Source organism: Mercurialis annua, linkage group LG5 (genome assembly GCF_937616625.2).
Source record: "Mercurialis annua linkage group LG5, ddMerAnnu1.2, whole genome shotgun sequence".
Taxonomy (NCBI): domain Eukaryota; kingdom Viridiplantae; phylum Streptophyta; class Magnoliopsida; order Malpighiales; family Euphorbiaceae; genus Mercurialis; species Mercurialis annua.
In genome coordinates, this window is record NC_065574.1 from 53,623,124 (window position 1) to 53,644,622 (window position 21,499).

At 35.9% G+C, this 21,499-nt stretch overlaps 2 protein-coding genes, 1 long non-coding RNA gene and 1 other non-coding gene across 4 annotated transcripts; 2 read left to right on the forward strand and 2 right to left on the reverse strand.

Annotated features, from left to right (window-relative positions):
- The first annotated feature begins 385 nt into the window (after window positions 1-385).
- TRNAL-UAG (transfer RNA leucine (anticodon UAG)) lies at window positions 386-465 on the forward strand. Its single transcript has one exon. It is a non-coding gene; the product is annotated as a tRNA-Leu (tRNA).
- A 1,445-nt stretch (window positions 466-1,910) lies between these two features.
- On the reverse strand, window positions 1,911-17,778 carry LOC126680560 (uncharacterized). The gene is made up of 14 exons (XR_007641223.2): window positions 17,687-17,778; window positions 14,936-17,571; window positions 14,370-14,863; window positions 14,070-14,254; window positions 12,094-12,313; window positions 11,107-11,978; window positions 9,336-11,006; window positions 8,698-9,191; window positions 8,368-8,554; window positions 6,427-6,646; window positions 3,672-6,311; window positions 3,106-3,583; window positions 2,781-2,965; window positions 1,911-2,392 (listed from the first exon to the last, which is right to left on the reverse strand). It is a non-coding gene; the product is annotated as an uncharacterized LOC126680560 (long non-coding RNA).
- LOC126680557 (LRR receptor-like serine/threonine-protein kinase FLS2) lies at window positions 14,248-19,184 on the forward strand. Its single transcript, XM_050375695.2, has 2 exons — window positions 14,248-17,455; window positions 17,587-19,184. Exons 1-2 carry the CDS (start codon window positions 14,305-14,307, stop codon window positions 17,922-17,924), a joined length of 3,489 nt encoding a protein of 1,162 aa, XP_050231652.2. The 5' UTR covers window positions 14,248-14,304; the 3' UTR covers window positions 17,925-19,184.
- LOC126680558 (chlorophyll a-b binding protein 3C, chloroplastic) lies at window positions 18,977-19,936 on the reverse strand. The gene has a single exon (XM_050375696.1). The coding sequence runs from the start codon at window positions 19,857-19,859 to the stop codon at window positions 19,059-19,061; it is 801 nt and encodes a 266-aa protein (XP_050231653.1). The 5' UTR covers window positions 19,860-19,936; the 3' UTR covers window positions 18,977-19,058.
- Between the last annotated feature and the right edge of the window lie 1,563 nt (window positions 19,937-21,499).

The following is a 21,499-nucleotide window of genomic DNA, read 5'->3' on the forward strand; positions in this document are numbered from 1 at the left end:
GCTGGTTTGTAATGAATGGTGGTTAGGGTTGTGTTAATATAAGAAAGAAAAATGAAATATAGGAAATATATTTATGAGAAAGTAAAAGGTTAAAAATCAAATAAAAAAAGTAGACATCGTAATTTAACAAAATAAAAGTTATGGCTGTACTATTGAGAATAAATTGGTCCAAGACCGTAAATGGTCTAATTTTCTCTAAAATACATTGGGTTTTTATATGGGTTTGGGGCTTAATTTGTCCAGAGTCATTTGATAGGGCTGAATCAATTAAAATAAGCCCATTTCACCATATGCTACAAGATTAAGGTATGGTTTGAGCTTAACCTCTCTTTTTCTTTAAAATATCTTTGATTAGTAAAGGTATTTGAACATTAATCTCACAGCTGACAGTTTGGCCGAGTGGTCTAAGGCGCCAGATTTAGGCTCTGGTCCGAAAGGGCGTGGGTTCAAATCCCACAGCTGTCAATAATATTTTTATTAAGGGTTTTTTTGTCATAATTTTTTATTAAGTTTTTAGTGTTACTAAAAATATATATATAAGTTTCAATAAGATGGTTTCTATTATTTTTTTGAATGTCAACGACAAAAAAGTGGTAGTTTGTTTTTCAAATTAGTCATTGATCAATTTTTTTAAAAGTTAATTGAAAAAAAAAAACAGAAATAAAGCATCATAAAAGCATTAAACTATTTAAGTTCATAGATGGTATATTGAAAATCTGAAGAAATGAAATTCTTAAATGTAGTTAGTATCGTCAAAATTTTATTTTTAAATTTTAAATTTTATGGTTTGTTGTTTCATTTCAATTAAAAAAAATTGTTTTTTATCATTTGAATATATCTATAATATATCTTTGATGAAAAAACAAAAGATGTTAATTTTTTTCGGCAAAGTTCATTTTATATTGCTAAAACCATAAAAGTTCAGATCGTAAAACTTTAGGGAAAACATAACGACATGACATAACAACAGTATGTCTGTTATAAATATATACAAATTGTTCGTAGATCACCATACATATTTAAACAGAAATTTTCATAACTGTTTGAGTTTTGAAACTTGATTTTTCAAGAATTCACAACATACATGCCTGAACTATTACATTAAAATCCTAAACTAATGAAATTCCGCAACATGCAAGCTCGCGCCATCATGAAAAAAAATTAAACAAATGCCAAAGTAATTGAAATCATCAAGAAACGAAAGCTCAAATCTTGAATATTTTGATCGAAAACATGACAACGAACATTTAATACAAACTAGCATCATGTAAACATCAAAACACAAAAAAAAACACTAAATGGAAATTCATAACGAGATTTTATAAAAAAAAAACAACAAAAAAATATAAAACTCTAAATATACGGATAAAGATAGGTTGATTTTCTGGCCAAAAGACCAAATATCACCCGCTCCCACCCTAAGGAGCAAAGAGTCTGTGAGAGGGTTAGATAAAAAAGTGTCAATTAAAATGGTTTGGTTTAAAGGTCTAATGATAAGAAAGACCCAAACCTTTACGACTTGTTACAATTTTATCCAAATCTTTTAATTTTTGCAATAATATCCAAATTGCATTTTTTTGTTGTAATAATAGTCAAATTGATGGTTAAACTTGTTGTTTTCAATTAAGATATTAGGCTATTATTATTTTTTGATGTATTATAAAAGTCACAAAAATGACAAAAAACTCAAAAAAGTTCATAGAAAAAGTACAATTTGGCTATTATTGCAACAAAATAATGTAATTTGAATATCATTGCAAAAATTAAAAGATTTGAATAAAATTGCAACAAGTCGTAAATGTTTGGATTTTTTTTGCCATTAAACCTAAATTTTTAGAGTCAACTGCATATTTCTCTTTTTACGTGTCAATTAGCCACTAACTATCAACGTAATTAGATTCTACCTCCGCTAAAAGAAACTAGATGGTTTTAATTGGATTATTCTGAAAAAAAAAGTCGGAACCTAGTTACAATTAAAGATCCCATAGAATGCCATCCACAATAATTAATTTCATAGAAGAATATGGACCCCTAAAACTAGTGGGACAATCACTATACTATCCATGACTGCAAGTCCCATTCCCACACTCTTTTGTTTTTGCTCCGTTTTGCACCAATCACAACTCATAAGCCAACTCATCATTTCTGACCTGCATAACCAACTTGCCTATTGAAATATACATTATCCTACTATTTGATCTCAATCTTTATAAATTTAATTTCATATAATATATAATATTACAAGCGGAGTTGGAATGGAGTAGTAAGAACTTCTTCCCTTAACTAGAGATTTCGGGTTTGACCTCTTGACATAAACAGCTTCAAAAACTTTAGGAGAGAATTTTGTCGCGTTAACGGGTCCTATCCCGTGGTTAAGGACATCGAGCGGTACCTATAACATAAAAAAAGCCATTCATAAAAAAAGCCATTCATACTATTTGATCTCTAACATATTTTTAATCTCCTAGATAAATTAACTGGAAAAGAAATAGTAGTAATAGAGAAGTAACATCATTGCACTCCGAGAATGATTAGATGGATTCCAAATTTTCTATAATCTAGTTGGCACATGAATGGATTCCATCCTTTTACACTAATCTCATTGACCACTATAAACTAAAATTGACCTCAATTAGTTTAGTTACTCTCCTAAACAAAATATTTAGTTTAGTAGCACTACTTAACAACTAATTAATTTTAATTAATCCCAAGTCAACATAAGTAAACGTTCCAATCTCCAACTTAAAGATACCTATAAGTCAAAGTTTGTAAAGAATTACCTGTTAGGCTGCAAGTAGTAGATAGTGGCCATCATAGTACAATGAGCTCATTGAGTCAAATTTCGGTATTTAGCCAAGGTTCATAGTATCAAATTTTCCTCTAACCAAAATCCAAAACTTTCCCATATTTTCATTCCTTTCCTCATTTGTAGGGTCAGCTTGATCCTGATATTTTTCCACTCTTTCTGCATATAAAGCATCATCATCAAACTATAAGTAACTCATTCATATTATTTTTTCAGCAGTTTTATAGAGTAATAATGGCGTTTCGTCAAACTAGAAAGATGAGTTTATATATAGTCATAGTTTGTTCTGTTCTGCTTACTGTTATATCTGCAGAATCAACCATAGAAGCTGAGGTTGCCGCGTTGAAGTCCTTCAAGAATTTCATCACGGATGACCCTTTCGGAGCACTTGCTAATTGGACTGAACCAATTCATCACTGCAACTGGTCAGGTGTTGTCTGTGATCCTTCGTCGAATCAAGTCATTTCGATAACTGTGGCTGAGAAGCAGCTACGAGGCCAGATATCTCCGTTTCTTGGAAATCTCTCTGCTCTCCAGGTTCTTGATTTAACTTCAAATTTATTTACTGGGAAAATTCCACCTCAGCTGGGACATTGCTCCCAGCTAATTAGTATTTCTCTTTATCAAAATTCTCTTTCAGGTCTGATTCCGTCCGAATTAGGAAACCTTCAAAATCTGCAGTATTTAGATTTTGGTAGTAATACCTTAAATGGAAGCATTCCTGAAAGTATTTGTAACTGCACCTCATTGCAGTCTTTCGGTGTCGATATTAACAATCTGACAGGTGGCATACCCAAAAACATAGGGAACTTAGTTAACTTGCAAGTAATTGTGGCAAATGAAAATAACTTAGAAGGTTCAATACCTGCTTCCATTGGAGAGTTGCAAGCTCTGCAAGGTTTGCATATTACTAAAAACCGCTTGTCAGGAATCATACCTAGAGAGATAGGGAAGTTGTCCAGCTTGGAAGTTATCGAGTTGTTTAGCAATTTGCTTGTCGGGGAAATCCCTTCCGAACTAGGTAGCTGCAAGAGTCTTATCAATCTTGAGCTATACGAAAATCAGTTGACAGGAGCCATTCCCTCTGAGCTAGGAAACTTAATCCACTTACAATCTTTGCGTTTGTATGGCAATCGCTTAAAGGGAACCATTCCTCTCTCCATTTTCCGGTTGACATCATTAACCCATTTAGGTCTGTCAGAGAATCAGTTAACCGGAATAGTACCCATTGAGATAGGATCGTTGAAGTCAATGCAGGTACTGACCCTGCATTCAAACAAGCTTACTGGGGAGATTCCTTCATCGATAACAACTCTGTCGAATTTGACATACTTGTCTATGAGCGTCAATTTCCTCACAGGGAAAATTCCATCAGACATAGGAATGCTTTACAATTTAAAGAACCTTAGCCTGGGTAGTAACCTTCTTGAGGGACCCATTCCTTCTAGCATCACCAACTGTACCCATCTTCTATATATAGACTTAGCTTTAAATAGTCTCACAGGGAAACTTCCATGGGGTCTGGGACAGTTGCACAATTTAACAAATTTACTTGTTGAAGGGAATCAAATATTTGGTGAGATACCTGATGATCTTTATAATTGCTCCAACCTTCGAATTTTAACTTTGATTAATAACAATTTCAGTGGATTGCTGAAACCAGGCATCGGCAAGCTTTACAATCTACAATTGTTTAGAGTTGATATTAATTCATTTGTAGGGCCAATTCCACTAGAGATTGGCAACTTAAGTCAATTGATCGCTTTATCATTAGCCAGAAATAGGTTTTCAGGAATCATTCCACCAACATTATCCAAGCTCTCTCTCCTCCAAGGGCTTGCTTTACATGGCAATGCTCTAGAAGGTGCAATACCAGAGAATATTTTTGAACTGAAACATTTAACTATTCTCTATCTCGGGACAAACAGGCTTACTGGTCAAATACCAGCAGGCATCTCAAAGCTTGAAATGCTTACCGACTTAGATATGCACAACAATATGATTAACGGTTCCATACCTACAAGTATGGTGAGTCTTGTCCGCCTAACCTCTCTAGATCTCTCACACAACCATCTCACAGGGTCGATTCCTGGATCTGTGGTAGCAAGCATGAGAAATTTGCAGTTTTATTTCAACTTGTCGTACAATTTATTGGGAGGAAACGTTCCAGCTGAGCTAGGCAAGTTGGAAGCAGTGCAAGCCATTGATATCTCAAACAACAATCTTTCAGGAATCCTTCCTGAAACACTTGGAGACTGCAAAAATTTGTTCTCACTCGATTTATCGGCAAATAACCTCTCTGGTGTAATTCCAGTTAAAGCTTTTAGTCCCCTGAGCATACTTACCTTTTTGAACCTTTCCAAGAATCATTTAGATGGTCAGATCCCTGAAACCTTGGCACAATTGAAGAATTTAACCACCTTAGACCTCTCGCATAACCAGCTGAAGGGAGAAATCCCTGAGAGCTTTGCCAATCTTTCCACCTTGAAACATCTTAATGTGACTTTCAATTTTCTTGAAGGTCAAATTCCTGAGGCTGGAATATTCAAAAATATAAATGCTTCAGCTTTCACTGGAAATCCTGGTCTTTGTGGAAGCAAATCACTTAGGTCATGTAGCAAGAAGAATTCAAATTCCTTATCAAAGAAGACGATATGGATTCTGGTATCCCTTGCAGCAGTTTTTGCACTTCTCATTCTGTTAATAGTGATATCAATGCTCCTCCAACGTGCCAAAAAGACCAAAGCAGAACAAACTGAAAACGAGGAACCAGATTTCAGTTTGGCATTGAAACTCAGAAGGTTCGAGCCAGTGGAATTAGAAAATGCAACTAGCTTCTTCAGTGCAGATAACATAATAGGTGCTAGCAGTTTAAGCACAGTATACAAGGCTCGATTAGAAGAGGGACACATTGTAGTTGTAAAGAAACTGAATTTGCAGCAATTCCCTGCAGAATCTGACAAGTCCTTCTATAGAGAAGCCAAAACACTGAGCCAGCTGAGACACAAGAATCTGGTGAAGGTACTTGGCTATGCTTGGGAAAGTGCTAAACTAAAGGCTTTAGTTCTGGAATACATGGAAAATGGGAACTTGGACAGTATCATTCATGATCCTCAAATTGATCGATCAAGATGGACATTAATGGAGAGGATCAATGTCTGTATCTCAATTGCGAGTGGTTTAGATTACTTACATTCTGGTTATGGCATACCCATTGTACACTGTGACTTGAAACCCTCCAATGTTCTGTTGGACAGTAACTGGGTTGCTCATGTTAGCGACTTTGGAACAGCTCGCATATTGGGTGTTCATCTTCAGGATGGAAGTAGCCTTTCATCATCGTCGTCGTCAGCTTTTCAAGGCACCATAGGCTACTTGGCACCAGGTAACCCACTGTGAAAACTTCTTCCTTCTCTCATAATTTTTGTTTTTTTTTTCCATAAATTTGAGTAATTTCAAAGTTGCTATTTCTCCTTTTTATGGTTCTGACTTCATTAACATGCGCCTGCGATTTTAACAGAGTTTGCATATATGAGGAAGGTCACAACAAAAGTAGATGTGTTCAGCTTTGGTATATTAGTAATGGAGTTCTTAACAAAACAGAGGCCAACAGGACTTACAGAGGAGAATGGACTTCCGACCAGCTTAAGTCAACTGATTGAAAAGGCACTTCGCAATGGCACCGATGGACTTGTTCAAGTTTTAGACCCTGTGATCGCAAAGAATGTGATTAAAGAGGAAGAAACATTGATTGAGCTCTTCAAGCTAGCCTTATTCTGCACCAGTCCAAATCCCGACGATCGACCCAACATGAATGAGGTGCTGACTTGTCTTGAGAAGCTAAGAGGAACAAGATAAATTAGTGTTTAAAATCGTGTTAATAAATTTGTTATTTTGTAAGGGATGTTAAATCACAGCTTGAGTAGCACTTGTTGACATCAAATTTAGCTACGAAGCAATGAAATACATATTTCATGAAATTATCAAAGTTCAATAAAACCATATTCAAACATCAACTAACAAAAGCATATCTACTTCATATCTAAAAATATACTTATACAAGGGGGAAACAAATTTGTGTTAAAGAAAGTTTAATCATCAAAGAAATGTTAAAAGAAATGTCTCATATGTGTCAATTAAATGGTTTTAATTAAAAACATTTGAGTGTCAACTATAAAAAAGGTTACAGATGTGTCAACTAGATGGTACTAATTTTTTTAAATAATTATTCTATGTATATATGTCGGTTTTAACCGAACCTACTGATATTAAAAAAAATAGGTTATCGTTCAGTTTGGTTTTGAGATTTTATATTTAGTTTTTCGGTCGGTTCGGGTTTAAACATTCGGTCGATCAGTTAATTAGGTTTTGGGGAATTTCGGTTCGGTTTTAACCAAACAGACCGAATGCTCACCCTTACACATAACTGTCAACTAGATGATTTAAATTTAATCTGTTTGAATGTCAAATATTGTCCAAAGAATGTTATGGACAATATTTGATAGAAGAAAATGGACCCCAAAAACAAGTAGGACCAATCACTATTTTGCACCAATCACAACTCATAAGCCAACTCATCATTTCTAACTTGCATAAGCAACTTGCCTATTGGAATATATGATATCTACTGATACTATAATCAAATTTTTTATTTAGTTTGAGTATTAAAAGAATTATAATCATATGATATTATTTCATGATTTAAAATATTAACTTTTACATGACTATCTATTTGGAATTATATTTTGTATTTTAAGAAAATTTTAAATTACTTTATTTAGAAAAATTTCATTTTTCTAAATCTGTTTTTCTTTTAAAATATTGATTTATCTGTTTTTGTTAAATAAAAATTTAAAAAATTAGTTAAAAAGTTTGAAAACAAATTTATCTGAAACCCAATGTGAAATTCCCATAATACACATTTGTGTCTAGTCTCATGCTAGCCTATGCCGACTGAAAATAATGACTGCCGCGTTCCTAATGTACTATAACAAAGAAACAAATATATCTACTTTTTGATTACAGTGACAATAATAAAAGTAAGACTTAATTATTTACTTTTAGTCAAAGAACTAAGAAGTTATTTAAAAAATATCAATTCCCTAAGGTATAACCGGTTTCATAAATTTTTTAAAAACATAATTTCAAATACATTAAAAATAACATAAATATTATAGCTTCTAAAATAAATTCCTTAATATTTTTAAAATTCATTTTATAATAGATGAACTTCGACTTTTCCCTTATCATTTCATGCTATTTAGTGTTACTAAATATATTAATAAATAAAAGAGATGTGAAATCTACAGTTTTAAGATATTTTGGATGTTCTAGATAGTTTATTGGAAAAGCAATTGTAGTACAATGATAGACAAGCTCCCAACTTTCTGTAATCTAGTCGGCTCATGAATAGATTCCATCCTTTTACACTAATCTCATTGACCACTATATAAACTAATATTAACTTAATTAGTTTAGTTAAGTCTCTTAAACAAAATGCTTAGTTAATCCAAGTCAACAAAAGTAAATGTTCAATAAGTCAAAGTTAGTACAACAGTTACCTTTTAGGCTCTGCAAGTAGTAGATAGTGGCTGTCATAGTACAATGAGATCACATAGTCAAATTTTGGCACTTAACCAAGGTTCACAGTATCATACATTCCTCAAACCAAAAACCAAAACTTTCCCATATTTCCATTCCTTTTCCCATTTGTTGGGTCAGTTTGATCCTGAGATTGTTCCAATCTTTCTGCATATAAAGCATCATCATCAAACTACAAAACACTCAATTCATATTATTTCTTTTAGCAGTTTTTATAGGGTAATAATGGCGTTTTATCAAACTAGAAAGACTAGTTTATATATGGTCATATATTGTTCAGTTCTGCTTACTGTTATATCTGCAGAATCAACCATCGAAGCTGAGGTTGCCGCGTTGAATGCCTTCAAGAACTTCATTACAGATGACCCTTTCGGAGCACTTGCTAATTGGACTGAAGCAAGTTATCACTGCAACTGGTCTGGTGTTGTCTGTGATCCTTCATCGAATCAGGTCACTTCAATAACAGTGGCGGAGAAGCAGCTACGAGGTCAGATATCTCCATTTCTCGGAAATCTCTCTGCTCTTCAGGTTCTTGATTTAACTTCAAATTTATTCACTGGGAAAATTCCACCTCAGCTAGGACATTGTTCCCAGCTGGTTAGTATTTCTCTTTATCAAAATTCTCTTTCAGGTCTGATTCCGTCAGAATTAGGAAACCTTCAAAATCTGCAGTATTTAGATTTTGGTAGTAATACCTTAAATGGAAGCATTCCTGAAAGTATTTGTAACTGCACCTCTTTACAGTCTTTCGGTGTTGATACTAACAACCTGACTGGTGGCATACCTAAAAACATAGACAAGTTAGTTAACTTGCAAGTATTTGCGGCAAATGCAAATAATTTGGAAGGTTTAATACCTAAAAACATAGGGAAGTTAGTTAACTTGCAAGTATTTGTGGCAAATGAAAATAAGTTGGAAGGTTCAATACCTGTTTCTATTGGAGAGTTGCAAGCCCTGATACGTTTGTATGTTTCGAAAAACCGTTTGTCAGGAGTAATACCTAAAGAGATGGGGAACTTGTCCAACTTGGAAGTTATAGAGTTGTTTAGCAATTTCCTTGTCGGGGAAATCCCTTCCGAACTAGGTAGCTGCAAGAGTCTTATCAATCTTGAGCTATACGAAAATCAGTTGACAGGAGCCCTTCCCTCTGAGCTTGGAAACTTAATCCACTTACAAACTTTGCGTTTGTATGGTAATCGCTTAAATGGAACCATTCCTCTCTCCATTTTCCGGTTGACATCATTAACCCATTTAGGTCTGTCAGAGAATCAGTTAACCGGAATAGTAGCCACTGAGATAGGGTCGTTGAAGTCAATGCAGGTATTGACCTTGCATTCAAACAAGTTTACTGGGGAGATTCCTTCATCGATAACAACTCTGTCGAATTTGACATACTTGTCTATGAGCTACAATATCCTCAGAGGGGAAATTCCATCAGACATAGGAAGGCTTTACAATTTAAAGAACCTTAGCATGAGTAATAACCTTCTTGTGGGACCCATTCCTTCTAGCATCACCAACTGTACCCATCTTCTAAGCATAGACTTCGTTTTAAATAGACTCACAGGGAAACTTCCATGGGGTTTGGGGCAGTTGCACAATTTAACAATTTTAATTGTTGAAGCGAATCAAATATCTGGTGAGATACCTGATGATCTTTATAATTGCTCCAACCTTCGAACTTTAACTTTGACAAATAACAGTTTCAGTGGATTGCTGAAACCAGGCATCGGCAAGCTTTACAATCTACAATTGTTGAGAGTTGATTTTAATTCATTTGTAGGGCCAATTCCACTAGAGATTGGCAACTTAAGTCAATTGATCATTTTATCGTTAGCCGGAAATAGGTTTTCAGGAATCATTCCACCAACATTATCCAAGCTATCTCTCCTCCAAGGGCTTGCCTTGCATAACAATGCTCTAGAAGGTGCAATACCAGAGAATATTTTCAAACTGAAACATTTAACTGTTCTCCTTCTCAGGCAAAACAGGCTTACCGGTCAAATTCCAGCAGGCATCTCAAAACTTAAAATGCTTTCGGACTTGGATGTCCACGGCAATATGCTTAACGGTTCCATACCTACAAGCATGGGGCGTCTTATCCGGATGAGGTCTCTAGATCTCTCACACAACCAACTCACAGGAACGATTCCTGGATCTGTTGTATCAAGCATGAGAAATATGCAGATTTTTTTCAACTTGTCGTACAATTTATTGGGAGGAAACATTCCAGCTGAACTAGGCATGTTGGAAGCAGTGCAAGCCATTGATATCTCAAACAACAATCTTTCAGGAATTATTCCTGAAACACTTGGAGGCTGCAAAAATTTGTTCTCACTCGATTTATCGGGGAATAACCTCTCTGGTGTAATTCCAGTTAAAGCTTTTGATCCCATGAGCATACTTACCTTCTTGAACCTTTCCAAGAATCATTTAGATGGTCAGATCCCTGAAACCTTGGCACAATTGAAGAATTTAATCACCTTAGACCTCTCTCATAACCAGCTGAAGGGAAAAATCCCTGAGAGCTTTGCCAACCTTTCCACCTTGAAACATCTTAATGTGACTTTTAATTTTCTTGAAGGTCTGATTCCTGAGGCTGGAATATTCAAAAATATAAACGCTTCAGCTTTCACCGGAAATCCTGGTCTCTGTGGAAGCAAATCACTAAGGTCATGTAGCAAGAAGAATTCAAATACCTTATCAAAGAAGACTGTGCAGATTCTGGTATCTCTTGCAGCGGTTTTTGCACTTCTCATTCTGTTGGTAGTGATATCGATTCTCCTCCAACGTGCCAAAAGGACTAAAGCAGAACATACTAAAAACAGAGAACCAGATTTCAGTTTGGCATTGAAACTCAGAAGGTTTGAGCCAGTGGAATTAGAAAATGCAACTAGTTTCTTCAGTGCAGATAACATAATAGGTGCTAGCAGTTTAAGCACTGTATACAAGGGTCGATTAGAAGAGGGACAGATTGTAGTTGTAAAGAAACTGAATTTGCAGCAATTCCCTGCAGAATCTGACAAGTCCTTCTACAGAGAAGCCAAAACATTGAGCCAGCTGAGACACAAGAATCTGGTAAAGGTACTTGGCTATGCCTGGGAAAGTGCTAAACTAAAGGCTTTAGTTCTGGAATACATGGAAAATGGGAGCTTGGACAGTATCATTCATGATCCTCAAATTGATCGATCAAGGTGGACATTAATGGAGAGGATCGATGTCTGTATCTCAATTGCGAGTGGTTTAGATTACTTACATTCTGGTTATGGCATACCCATTGTACACTGTGACTTGAAACCCTCTAATGTTCTGTTGGACAGTAACTGGGTTGCTCATATTAGCGACTTTGGAACAGCTCGCATATTGGGTGTTCATCTCCAGGACGGAAGTAGCCTTTTGTCATCGTCATCATCAGCTTTTCAAGGCACCATAGGCTACTTGGCACCAGGTAACCCACTGTTAAAATTTCCTCTTTTTTCTCTCGCAATTTTAGTATTTTTTTTCCATAAATTTGAGTAATTTCTAAGTTGCTATTTCTCCTGTTGATGGTTCTGACTTCATTAACATGTGCCTGCGGTTTTAACAGAGTTTGCATATATGAGGAAGGTCACAACTAAAGTAGATGTCTTCAGCTTTGGTATATTAGTAATAGAGTTCTTAACAAAACAGAGGCCAACAGGACTTACAGAGGAGAATGGACTTCCGACCAGCCTAAGTCAACTGATTGAAAAGGTATTTCGCAATGGCACCGATGGACTTGTTCAAGTTTTAGACCCTGTGATCGCAAGGAATGTGATTAAAGAGGAAGAAACGTTGATTGAGCTCTTCAAGCTGGCCTTATTCTGCACCAATCCAAATCCCGACGATCGACCCAACATGAATGAGGTGCTGACTTGTCTTGAGAAGCTAAGAGGAACAAGATAAATTAGTGTTTAAAATCATGCTAATAAATTTGTTATCTTGTAAGGTATGTTAAATCACAGCTTGAGTAGCAATTGTTGACATCAAATTTAGCTATGAAGCAATGAAATACACATTTCATGAAATTATCAAAGTTCAATAAAACCATATTCAAATATCAACTAACAAAAGCATATCTACTTCATATCTAAATATACTTATACAAGGGGGAAAGAAATTTGTGTTAAAGAAAGTTTAATCATCAAAGAAATGTTAAAAGAAAGGTCTCTTAAGTGTCAATTAAATGATTCTAATTAAATTTTTTTGAGTGTCAACTACAAAAAAGGTTACAGATGTGTCAACTAGATGGAATTAAATTTTTTAAATAATTACTCTATGTATATATGTCGGTTTTAACCGAACCTACTGATATTAAAAAAAATTGGTTATCGTTCAGTTTGGTTTTTAAATTTTATATTTAGTTTTTCGGTTGGTTCGGTTTTAAACATTCAGTCGATTGGTTAATTTGGTTTTGGGGAATTTCAATTCGGTTTTAACCAAACAGACCGAATGCTCACCCTTACACATAACTGTCAACTAGATGATTTAAATTTAATTTGTTTGAATGTCAGACTATGAAAAAAAGGTCAAAGAACCCAGTTATATTTCAAGATACCAAAGAATGTTATGGACAATATTTCATAGAAGAAAATGGACCCCAAAAACGAGTAGGACCAATCACTATTTTGCACCAATCACAACTCATAAGCCAACTCATCATTTCTAACCTGCATCAGCAACTTGCCTATTGGAATATATGATATCTACTAATACTATAAGCAAATTTTTTATTTAGTTTGAATATTAAAAGAATTATAATCATATGATATTATTTCATGATTTAAAATATTAACTTTTATATGACTATCTGTTTGAAATTATATTTTGCATTTTAAGAAAATTTTAAATTACTTTATTTAGAAAAATTTCATTTTTCTAAATCTGTTTTTCTTTTAAAATATTGATTTATCTGTTTTTTTAAAATAAAAATTTAAAAAATTAGTTAAAAAATTAGTTAAAAAATTTGAAAAAACATTTATCTAAAACCCAATCTGAAACTCCCATAATGCACATTTGTATCTAGTCTCATGCTATGCCGACTAAAAATAGTGAATGCCTCGTTCCTAATGTACTATAAGTCTATAACAAAGAAACAAAAAAATCTGCTTTATGGTCAAAGTGGCATTAATAAAAGTAAGAATTAATTATTTACTTTTTGTCAAAGAATTAAGAATTTATTTAAAAAATATCAATTCTGTAAGGCGTAAGGTATAACCAGTTTCATAAATTATTAAAAACAGAATTTCAAAAACATTAAAAATAACATAAATATTATAGATTTTATAATAAATTCCTTAACATTTTTAAAACTCATTTTATTAGAAACATTCATTAAGGATATGAAAAGTAAAAATAGACGAACTTCAAATTTTTTCTTTTTATCAATTTATTATGCTATATAGTGTTACTAAAAATATTAATGAAGAAAAGAGATGTGCAATCTACAGTTTTAAGATATTTTGAAATCGTAATACAATGATAGAAAAGAGATGGCTCATGAATATATTCCATCCTTTTACACAGCCTATATAAACTATTATTGACCTTAATTAGTTTAGTTAAGTCTTTTAAACAAAATGCTTAGCTAACCAAATTCAACAAAAGTAAATGTTCTATAAGTCAAAGTTAGTACAGCAATTACCTTTTAGGCTCTACAAGTAGTAGACAGTGGCCGTCATAGTACAATGGGTTCACATATTCAAATTTTGGTACTTAGCCAAGGTTCACAGTATCAATCATTCCTCTAACCAAAAACCAAAACTTTCCCATATTTCCATTCCTTTTCCCATTTAGGTTCAGTTTGATCCTGAGATTGTTTCAATCTTTCTGCATATAAAGTATCATAAAAAAAAAATTAGCAGTTTCATAGAGTAATAATGGTGTTTAATCAAACTAGAAAGACTAGTTTATATATAGTCATAGTTTGTTCTGTTCTGCTTACTTTTATAACTGCAGAATCAACCATAGAAGCTGAAGTTGCGGCGTTGAAGGCCTTCAAGAACTTTATTACAGATGACCCTTTTGGAGCACTTGCTAATTGGACTGAAGCAAGTCATCACTGCAACTGGTCTGGTGTTGTCTGTGATCCTTCGTCAAATCTTTTGATTTCATTAATAGTGACGGAGAAGCAGCTACAAGGCCAGATATCGCCATCTCTCGGGAATCTCTCTGCTCTCCAGGTTCTTGATTTAACTTCAAATTTATTCACTGGGAAAATTCCACCTCAGCTGGGACAATGCTCCCAGCTAACTGGTATTTCTCTGTTTCAAAATTCTCTTTCAGGTCCAATTCCATCAGAATTAGGAAACCTTCAAAATCTGCAGTATTTAGACTTGAGTACCAATACGTTTAATGGAAGTATTCCTGAAAGTATTTGTAACTGCACCTCTTTGCAGTATTTTGGATTCGATATTAACAATCTGACCGGTGACATACCTAAAAACATAGGAAACTTAGTTAACTTGCAACTATTTGTGGCAAATGAAAATAACTTGGAAGGTTCAATACCTGTTTCTGTTGGAGAGTTGCGAGCTCTGCGAAGTTTGCGTATTACTGAAAACCGCTTGTCAGGAGTAATACCTAGAGAGATAGGGAACTTGTCCACCTTGGAAGTAATCGAGTTGTTTAGCAATTCCCTAGTCGGGCTAATCCCTTCCGAACTAGGTAGCTGCAAGAGTCTTGTCAATCTTGCACTATATGGAAATCGGTTGACAGGGGCCATTCCCTCTGAGCTTGGAAACTTAATCCGCTTAGAAACTTTGCATCTGTACGGTAATCACTTAAACGGAACCATTCCTCTCTCCATATTCCAGTTAACATCATTAACCAATTTAGGTCTCTCGGAGAATCAGCTAACTGGAATAGTACCCACTGAGATAGGATCGTTGAAGTCAATGCGTGTGTTGACCCTGCATTCAAACAAATTTACTGGGGAAATTCCTTCATCTATAACAAATCTGTCGAATATGACATACTTGTCTATGAGCATCAATCTCCTCACAGGGAAGATTCCATCAAACATCGGAATGCTTTACAATTTACAGAGCCTTAACCTGGGCAATAACCTTCTCGAGGGATCCATTCCTTCTAGCATCACCAACTGTACCCATCTTCTAAACATAGACTTAGCTTTAAATAGACTCACAGGGAAACTTCCACGGGGTTTAGGACAGTTGCACAATTTAACAAATTTAATTATTGAACAGAATCAAATATCTGGTGAGATACCTGATGATCTTTATAATTGCTCCAACCTTCAAATTTTATCTTTAATAGAGAACAATTTCAGTGGACTGCTGAAACCAGGCATCAGCAGGCTTTACAATCTACAATTGTTGAGAGCTAGTTCTAATTCATTTGTAGGGCCAATTCCACTAGAGATTGGAAACTTAAGTAAACTGATCACTTTAGCACTAGCCAGAAATAAGCTTTCAGGAATCATTCCACCAACTTTATCCAAGCTTTCTCTCCTCCAAGGGCTTGCTATACATGGCAATGCTCTAGAAGGTGCAATACCAGAGAATATTTTTGAACTGAAACATTTAACTATTCTCTATCTCGGGACAAACAGGCTTACTGGTCAAATTCCAGCAGGTATCTCAAAGCTTGAAATGCTTACCGACTTAGATATGCACAACAATATGCTTAACGGTTCCATACCTACAAGTATGGTGCGTCTTGACCGTCTAACCTCTCTAGATCTCTCACACAACCATCTCACAGGGTCGATTCCTGGATCTGTGGTAGCAAGCATGAGAAATTTGCAGTTTTATTTCAACCTGTCGTACAATCTATTGGGAGGAAACGTTCCAGCTGAGCTAGGCAAGTTGGAAGCAGTGCAAGCCATTGATATCTCAAACAACAATCTTTCAGGAATCATTCCTGAAACACTTGGAGGCTGCAAAAATTTGATCTCACTCGACTTATCCGGGAATAACCTCTCTGGTGTAATTCCAGTTAAAGCTTTTGATCCCATGAGCATACTTTCCTTCTTGAACTTTTCCAAGAATCATTTAGATGGTCAGATCCCTGAAACCTTGGCACAATTGAAGAATTTAATCACCTTAGACCTCTCGCATAACCAGCTGAAGGGAAAGATCCCTGAGAGCTTTGCCAATCTTTCCACCTTGAAACATCTTAATATGACTTTCAATTTTCTTGAAGGTCGAATTCCTGAGGCTGGAATATTCAAAAATATAAACGCTTCAGCTTTCACTGGAAATCTTGGTCTCTGTGGAAGCAAATCACTAAGGTCATGTAGCAAGAAGAATTCAAATTCCATATCAAAGAAGACTGTGTGGATTCTGGTATCTCTTGCAGTGGTTTTTGCACTTCTCATTCTGTTGGTAGCGATATCGATGCTCCTCCAACGTGCCAAAAGGACTAAAGCAGAACATACTAAAAACAGAGAACCAGATTTCAGTTCGGCATTGAAACTCAGAAGGTTTGAGCCAGTGGAATTAGAAAATGCAACTAGTTTCTTCAGTGCAGATAACATAATAGGTGCTAGCAGTTTAAGCACAGTATACAAGGGTCGATTAGAAGAGGGACAGATTGTAGTTGTAAAGAAACTGAATTTGCAGCAATTCCCTGCAGAATCTGACAAGTCCTTCTACAGAGAAGCCAAAACACTGAGCCAGCTGAGACACAAGAATCTGGTGAAGGTACTTGGCTATGCCTGGGAAAGTTCAAAACTAAAGGCTTTAGTTCTGGAATACATGGAAAATGGGAGCTTGGACAGCATCATTCATGATCCTCAAATTGATCGATCAAGGTGGACATTAATGGAGAGGATCGATGTTTGTATATCAATTGCAAGCGGCCTAGATTACCTACATTCTGGTTATGGCATACCCATTGTACACTGTGACTTGAAACCCTCTAATGTTCTGTTAGACAGTAACTGGGATGCTCATGTTAGCGACTTTGGAACAGCTCGCATATTGGGTGTTCATCTCCAGGATGGAAATAGCCTTCCGTCATCATCATCGTCGACTTTTCAAGGCACCATAGGCTACTTGGCACCAGGTAATCCACTGCAAAATTTCTTCTTCTTTCTCTTCTAATTTTTTTTTCCCATAAATTTGAATAGTTTCTAAGTTGCTCTTTCTACTTTTGATGGTTCTGACTACATTAACACGTGCCTGCGGTTTTAACAGAGTTTGCATACATGAGGAAAGTCACAACTAAAGTAGACGTGTTCAGCTTCGGAATATTAGTTATGGAGTTCTTAACAAAGCAGAGGCCAACAGGACTTACAGAGGAGAATGGACTGTCAACCAGCCTAAGTCAACTGATTGAAAATGCTCTTCGCAATGGCACCAACGGACTTGTTCAAGTTCTAGACCCTGTGATCGCGAGGAATGTCATCAAAGAGGAACAAAAATTGATCGAGCTCTTCACGCTGGCCTTATTCTGCACCAATCCAAACCCCGACAATCGACCCAACATGAACGAGGTGCTGACTTCTCTTCAGAAGCTAAGAAGAACAAGATAAATTAGTGGTCATAATTGTTTTTGTTAATTTGTAAGAGATGTTAAATAACAGCTTCAGTAGCTTATATGGACATCAAATTAAGGTATAAAACATCAACTAATACATAACAAATTTGTGTTATAAAAAGTGTTTGCATAAAAGAAAAAGTTCAACTGTTAAAATACCATAAAGTTTAGTCTCTGGGTGGATCATACTTGAGAAAATCCTCAACAGTTGAAGGGAACTCCAAGCCACCATCAGATTGAAAAGCAGCCTGACCCACAAGCAAAAAAGCTAACCTAAATGGCTCAATTTTATTCTTAACAAAGTAGCTAATCCACCCTTGTAATCTCTCTACTTCTTTTTTACATTTAGGTCCCTTCACCCCAACTATTTTCTCATAAAACCCCCCTTCACAATCACACTCACAGCCCGTTTCTTTATCTTCCTCGTCTGTTTGCTCAATTTGTGACAGACCCAGAAGCTGCATTAACCGTTGGATGTCATCAACGCTGTCAGTTTGTGGTGATTGATCGGTGATGGTAGTGGGCTGTTGTAGTGAAGGGGATGATGAGAGAAATTCTAGAGGCGGTTCGCTGTTTTCTTGAGGATTTGTTGGTGAGAAATTGTTGTGGGTGGCGAGATATATGGGTGTGCTTAGAGATTCTGTTGGTGTGCCGTTGGTATCGAGGGTTTCGAGTTTTAATCTTTTCTCCACCTGTTTAAGAGATGAGAAGAAATTTGAGTGCAGCGATGATGGTGATGGTGACGGTGGCGGCGGTGATCGGCGCATAATTTTTGTTTTCAGTCTCTGTCCGGCGCTGTGTATTTACTTCTTTATGCTGACAAAACGATGAACTCAGCTTACTGGTTTCAGTTTAAACGACAAGTCGTTTTTAGCCACGTCAATGTTAAGAAAAAAAGCGACACGCAGGACTTACTCTGAGGAGATAACATAGCACATGGCACGTAAAAGATGTATATGTGGCACATGACTCGTCATAAATTGCTGCTTATGTATAGCTTTAAATTTTATACTAATTTGTAAAAGATGAATTTTTAGCACAACAAAATTTCACAGAACGCTTTTCATTAACATAGAAAGAATTTACATCAAAGCAAAAACGAAAATACAGAAAATAAACTCTTCATTTCTCACTTTCCGGGGACGAAGTTGGTGGCAAAAGCCCAGGCGTTGTTGTTGACGGGGTCGGCAAGATGGTCGGCCAAGTTCTCAATGGGTCCCTTTCCGGTAACTATGGCTTGTACGAAGAATCCGAACATAGAGAACATAGCCAATCTTCCGTTCTTGATCTCCTTCACCTTCAACTCCGAGAATGCCTCTGGGTCATCCGCCAAACCTAAGGGGTCGAAGCTTCCGCCTGGGTAGATTGGGTCGGTGATCTCACCAAGTGGACCACCGGCAATTCTGTAACCCTCAACAGCTCCCATCAACACAACTTGGCAAGCCCAGATGGCCAAGATGCTCTGTGCATGCACCAAGCTTGGGTTGCCCAAGTAGTCAAGACCACCGTCGCTGAAGATTTGGGAACCAGCCTTGAACCAGACAGCCTCGCCGAATTGAACACCGTTGCGAGCCAAAAGCTCGGGGAAGACGCAGCCGAGAGCACCGAGCATGGCCCATCTGCAGTGGATGACTTCAAGCTCACGGTTCTTGGCGAAGGTCTCTGGGTCAGCTGACAAACCAGCAGTGTCCCATCCGTAGTCACCTGGGAACTCACCGGTCAAGTAGGAAGGAGCCTCACCGGAGAATGGGCCCAAGTACTTAACACGGTCGGGACCGTACCACGGGCTACCGGAGGAGACAGGCTTCTTGGTGGCGGTCTTCCTCATGGAGACACGGCCGTTGCCTGTGATTTCAGAGGCGGAAGGGGAAAGCTTGACTGCCTTCCCGGCGAATGATGGGGAGGAGAGAGCCATGGTTGAGGCAGCCATTGAGCAACGAGAATTGAGAGTTGAGTAACAAGCTTTTATTAAATATGCAGTTGTATTTGTTGAAGTGGTGAAGGATAGAAGTGGTTAAGGTGGTTATAATATAGTGAGTTTGGGTTGCAGATTTTCTTACCGATAGCCTTATCAACTGAGTTTAGGACATGGGTCCTCTTATCTTGGAGTATCTAATCCTCTCATTTCATTGGAGACTCAAGATTTTAATCCGTTGCTGTAAGCAATCCTACTTGGCACACTTCGAACCGCCAATAATCTGTCTAATGCTTTAACAAATATCAGTGTTCCACGTGTAGCTTGTTACTACCATCTTTGCTGTTGAAAAATCAAAGATATTTCTATTACTGATTTCATTTTATTACAAGTTAGTGATTGGTAAAAATGCAATGCAAGATATAGATGTATCATAAATACATTTGATTGCTGTTTAAAGCAAGATTACACAAGTTTATCTTGCTTGGAGCTTGCTTTCTAGTGCCATGCATAAGTTATAAGTACATTAATAATACTATTATTTAAGCATAATTAAGTACCGGAAAAGAAAATAGAGAGTGATTTCTTATCTAAACCAGATTATAAATTGTTTAGCGTACTGACTTAATTGAGTTACAAAAATATGTTTTTTAGTTGTGATTTTCCAATACTACATACTGAAAATGCACATTTTTGTAAATTCACAACGCACAATCTGGCTACTTAAATCAGAAGTTTATATTCAAAAAAAAAATCTGGAGTAGTGTCCCGCAAGTACAAACTTTCAAATTATACATCAAAGTGCGTATTGTAAATGTAATTTTTTTTTCTTGCATATCGTATCTTCATATTTTCACAGTAAACATTGAACTTCTATAAAATAATCTTTGGCCAACATATAATATGGAGTAGTGTCACAGAAAGAAAGAAACAATATAGATAGTGATTTCTTTGAAAATATAATTTGAGAGTTTACATCGTGTGGTTGACATTAATTGTAGCATATAATTAAATGCACATATAAAAATCTGCACCAAATAATATCCAAGTAATTACTTGTACATAATCTAAAAGCTGAGGTTGTTAGTGAACTAAGTTTTTGAAAGGAACTTTGTTAATGCTACTGGGTGAGTGGCCTGCAAGAAAGTTCTCCAATTTCATGTCAACTATTTCTTTGATTGAGCAAAAGCTACGAGTCTTCTTCTTTTTGCGTATGGCATTCCTTTGACAGCATGTGCCAATTCGGAACTTAATTTGAAAGTCATATTCCAACCTGGATTTGAAACTACATATGAAAGAACTGCATAACTATAAGAAAATAAAATCCATTTATGATGATGACGATATTGTAAATTTCAAATTAATGTGACTGTTACCTCTCAAACTAAAGACAAACAAAACAGAAGCTTAAGGTCCAACATATTGATAATTCAACTTTATCAGATGCATATGGAAACTTTACAAGGTTTGAATCATTAAGCTGATACAAGATTTTCAAATCCTAAACAATCTTTATGAAATAAACTCTCAATCAGCTTAATTTTGCTAACAAGCAATAATATGTAAATTAGACATACTAATTGAGTCCATTCACACATTTCAATTAATGAAGCAATCTTGACCATGCATTCTATCAATGTGGTCCTAATCTCACC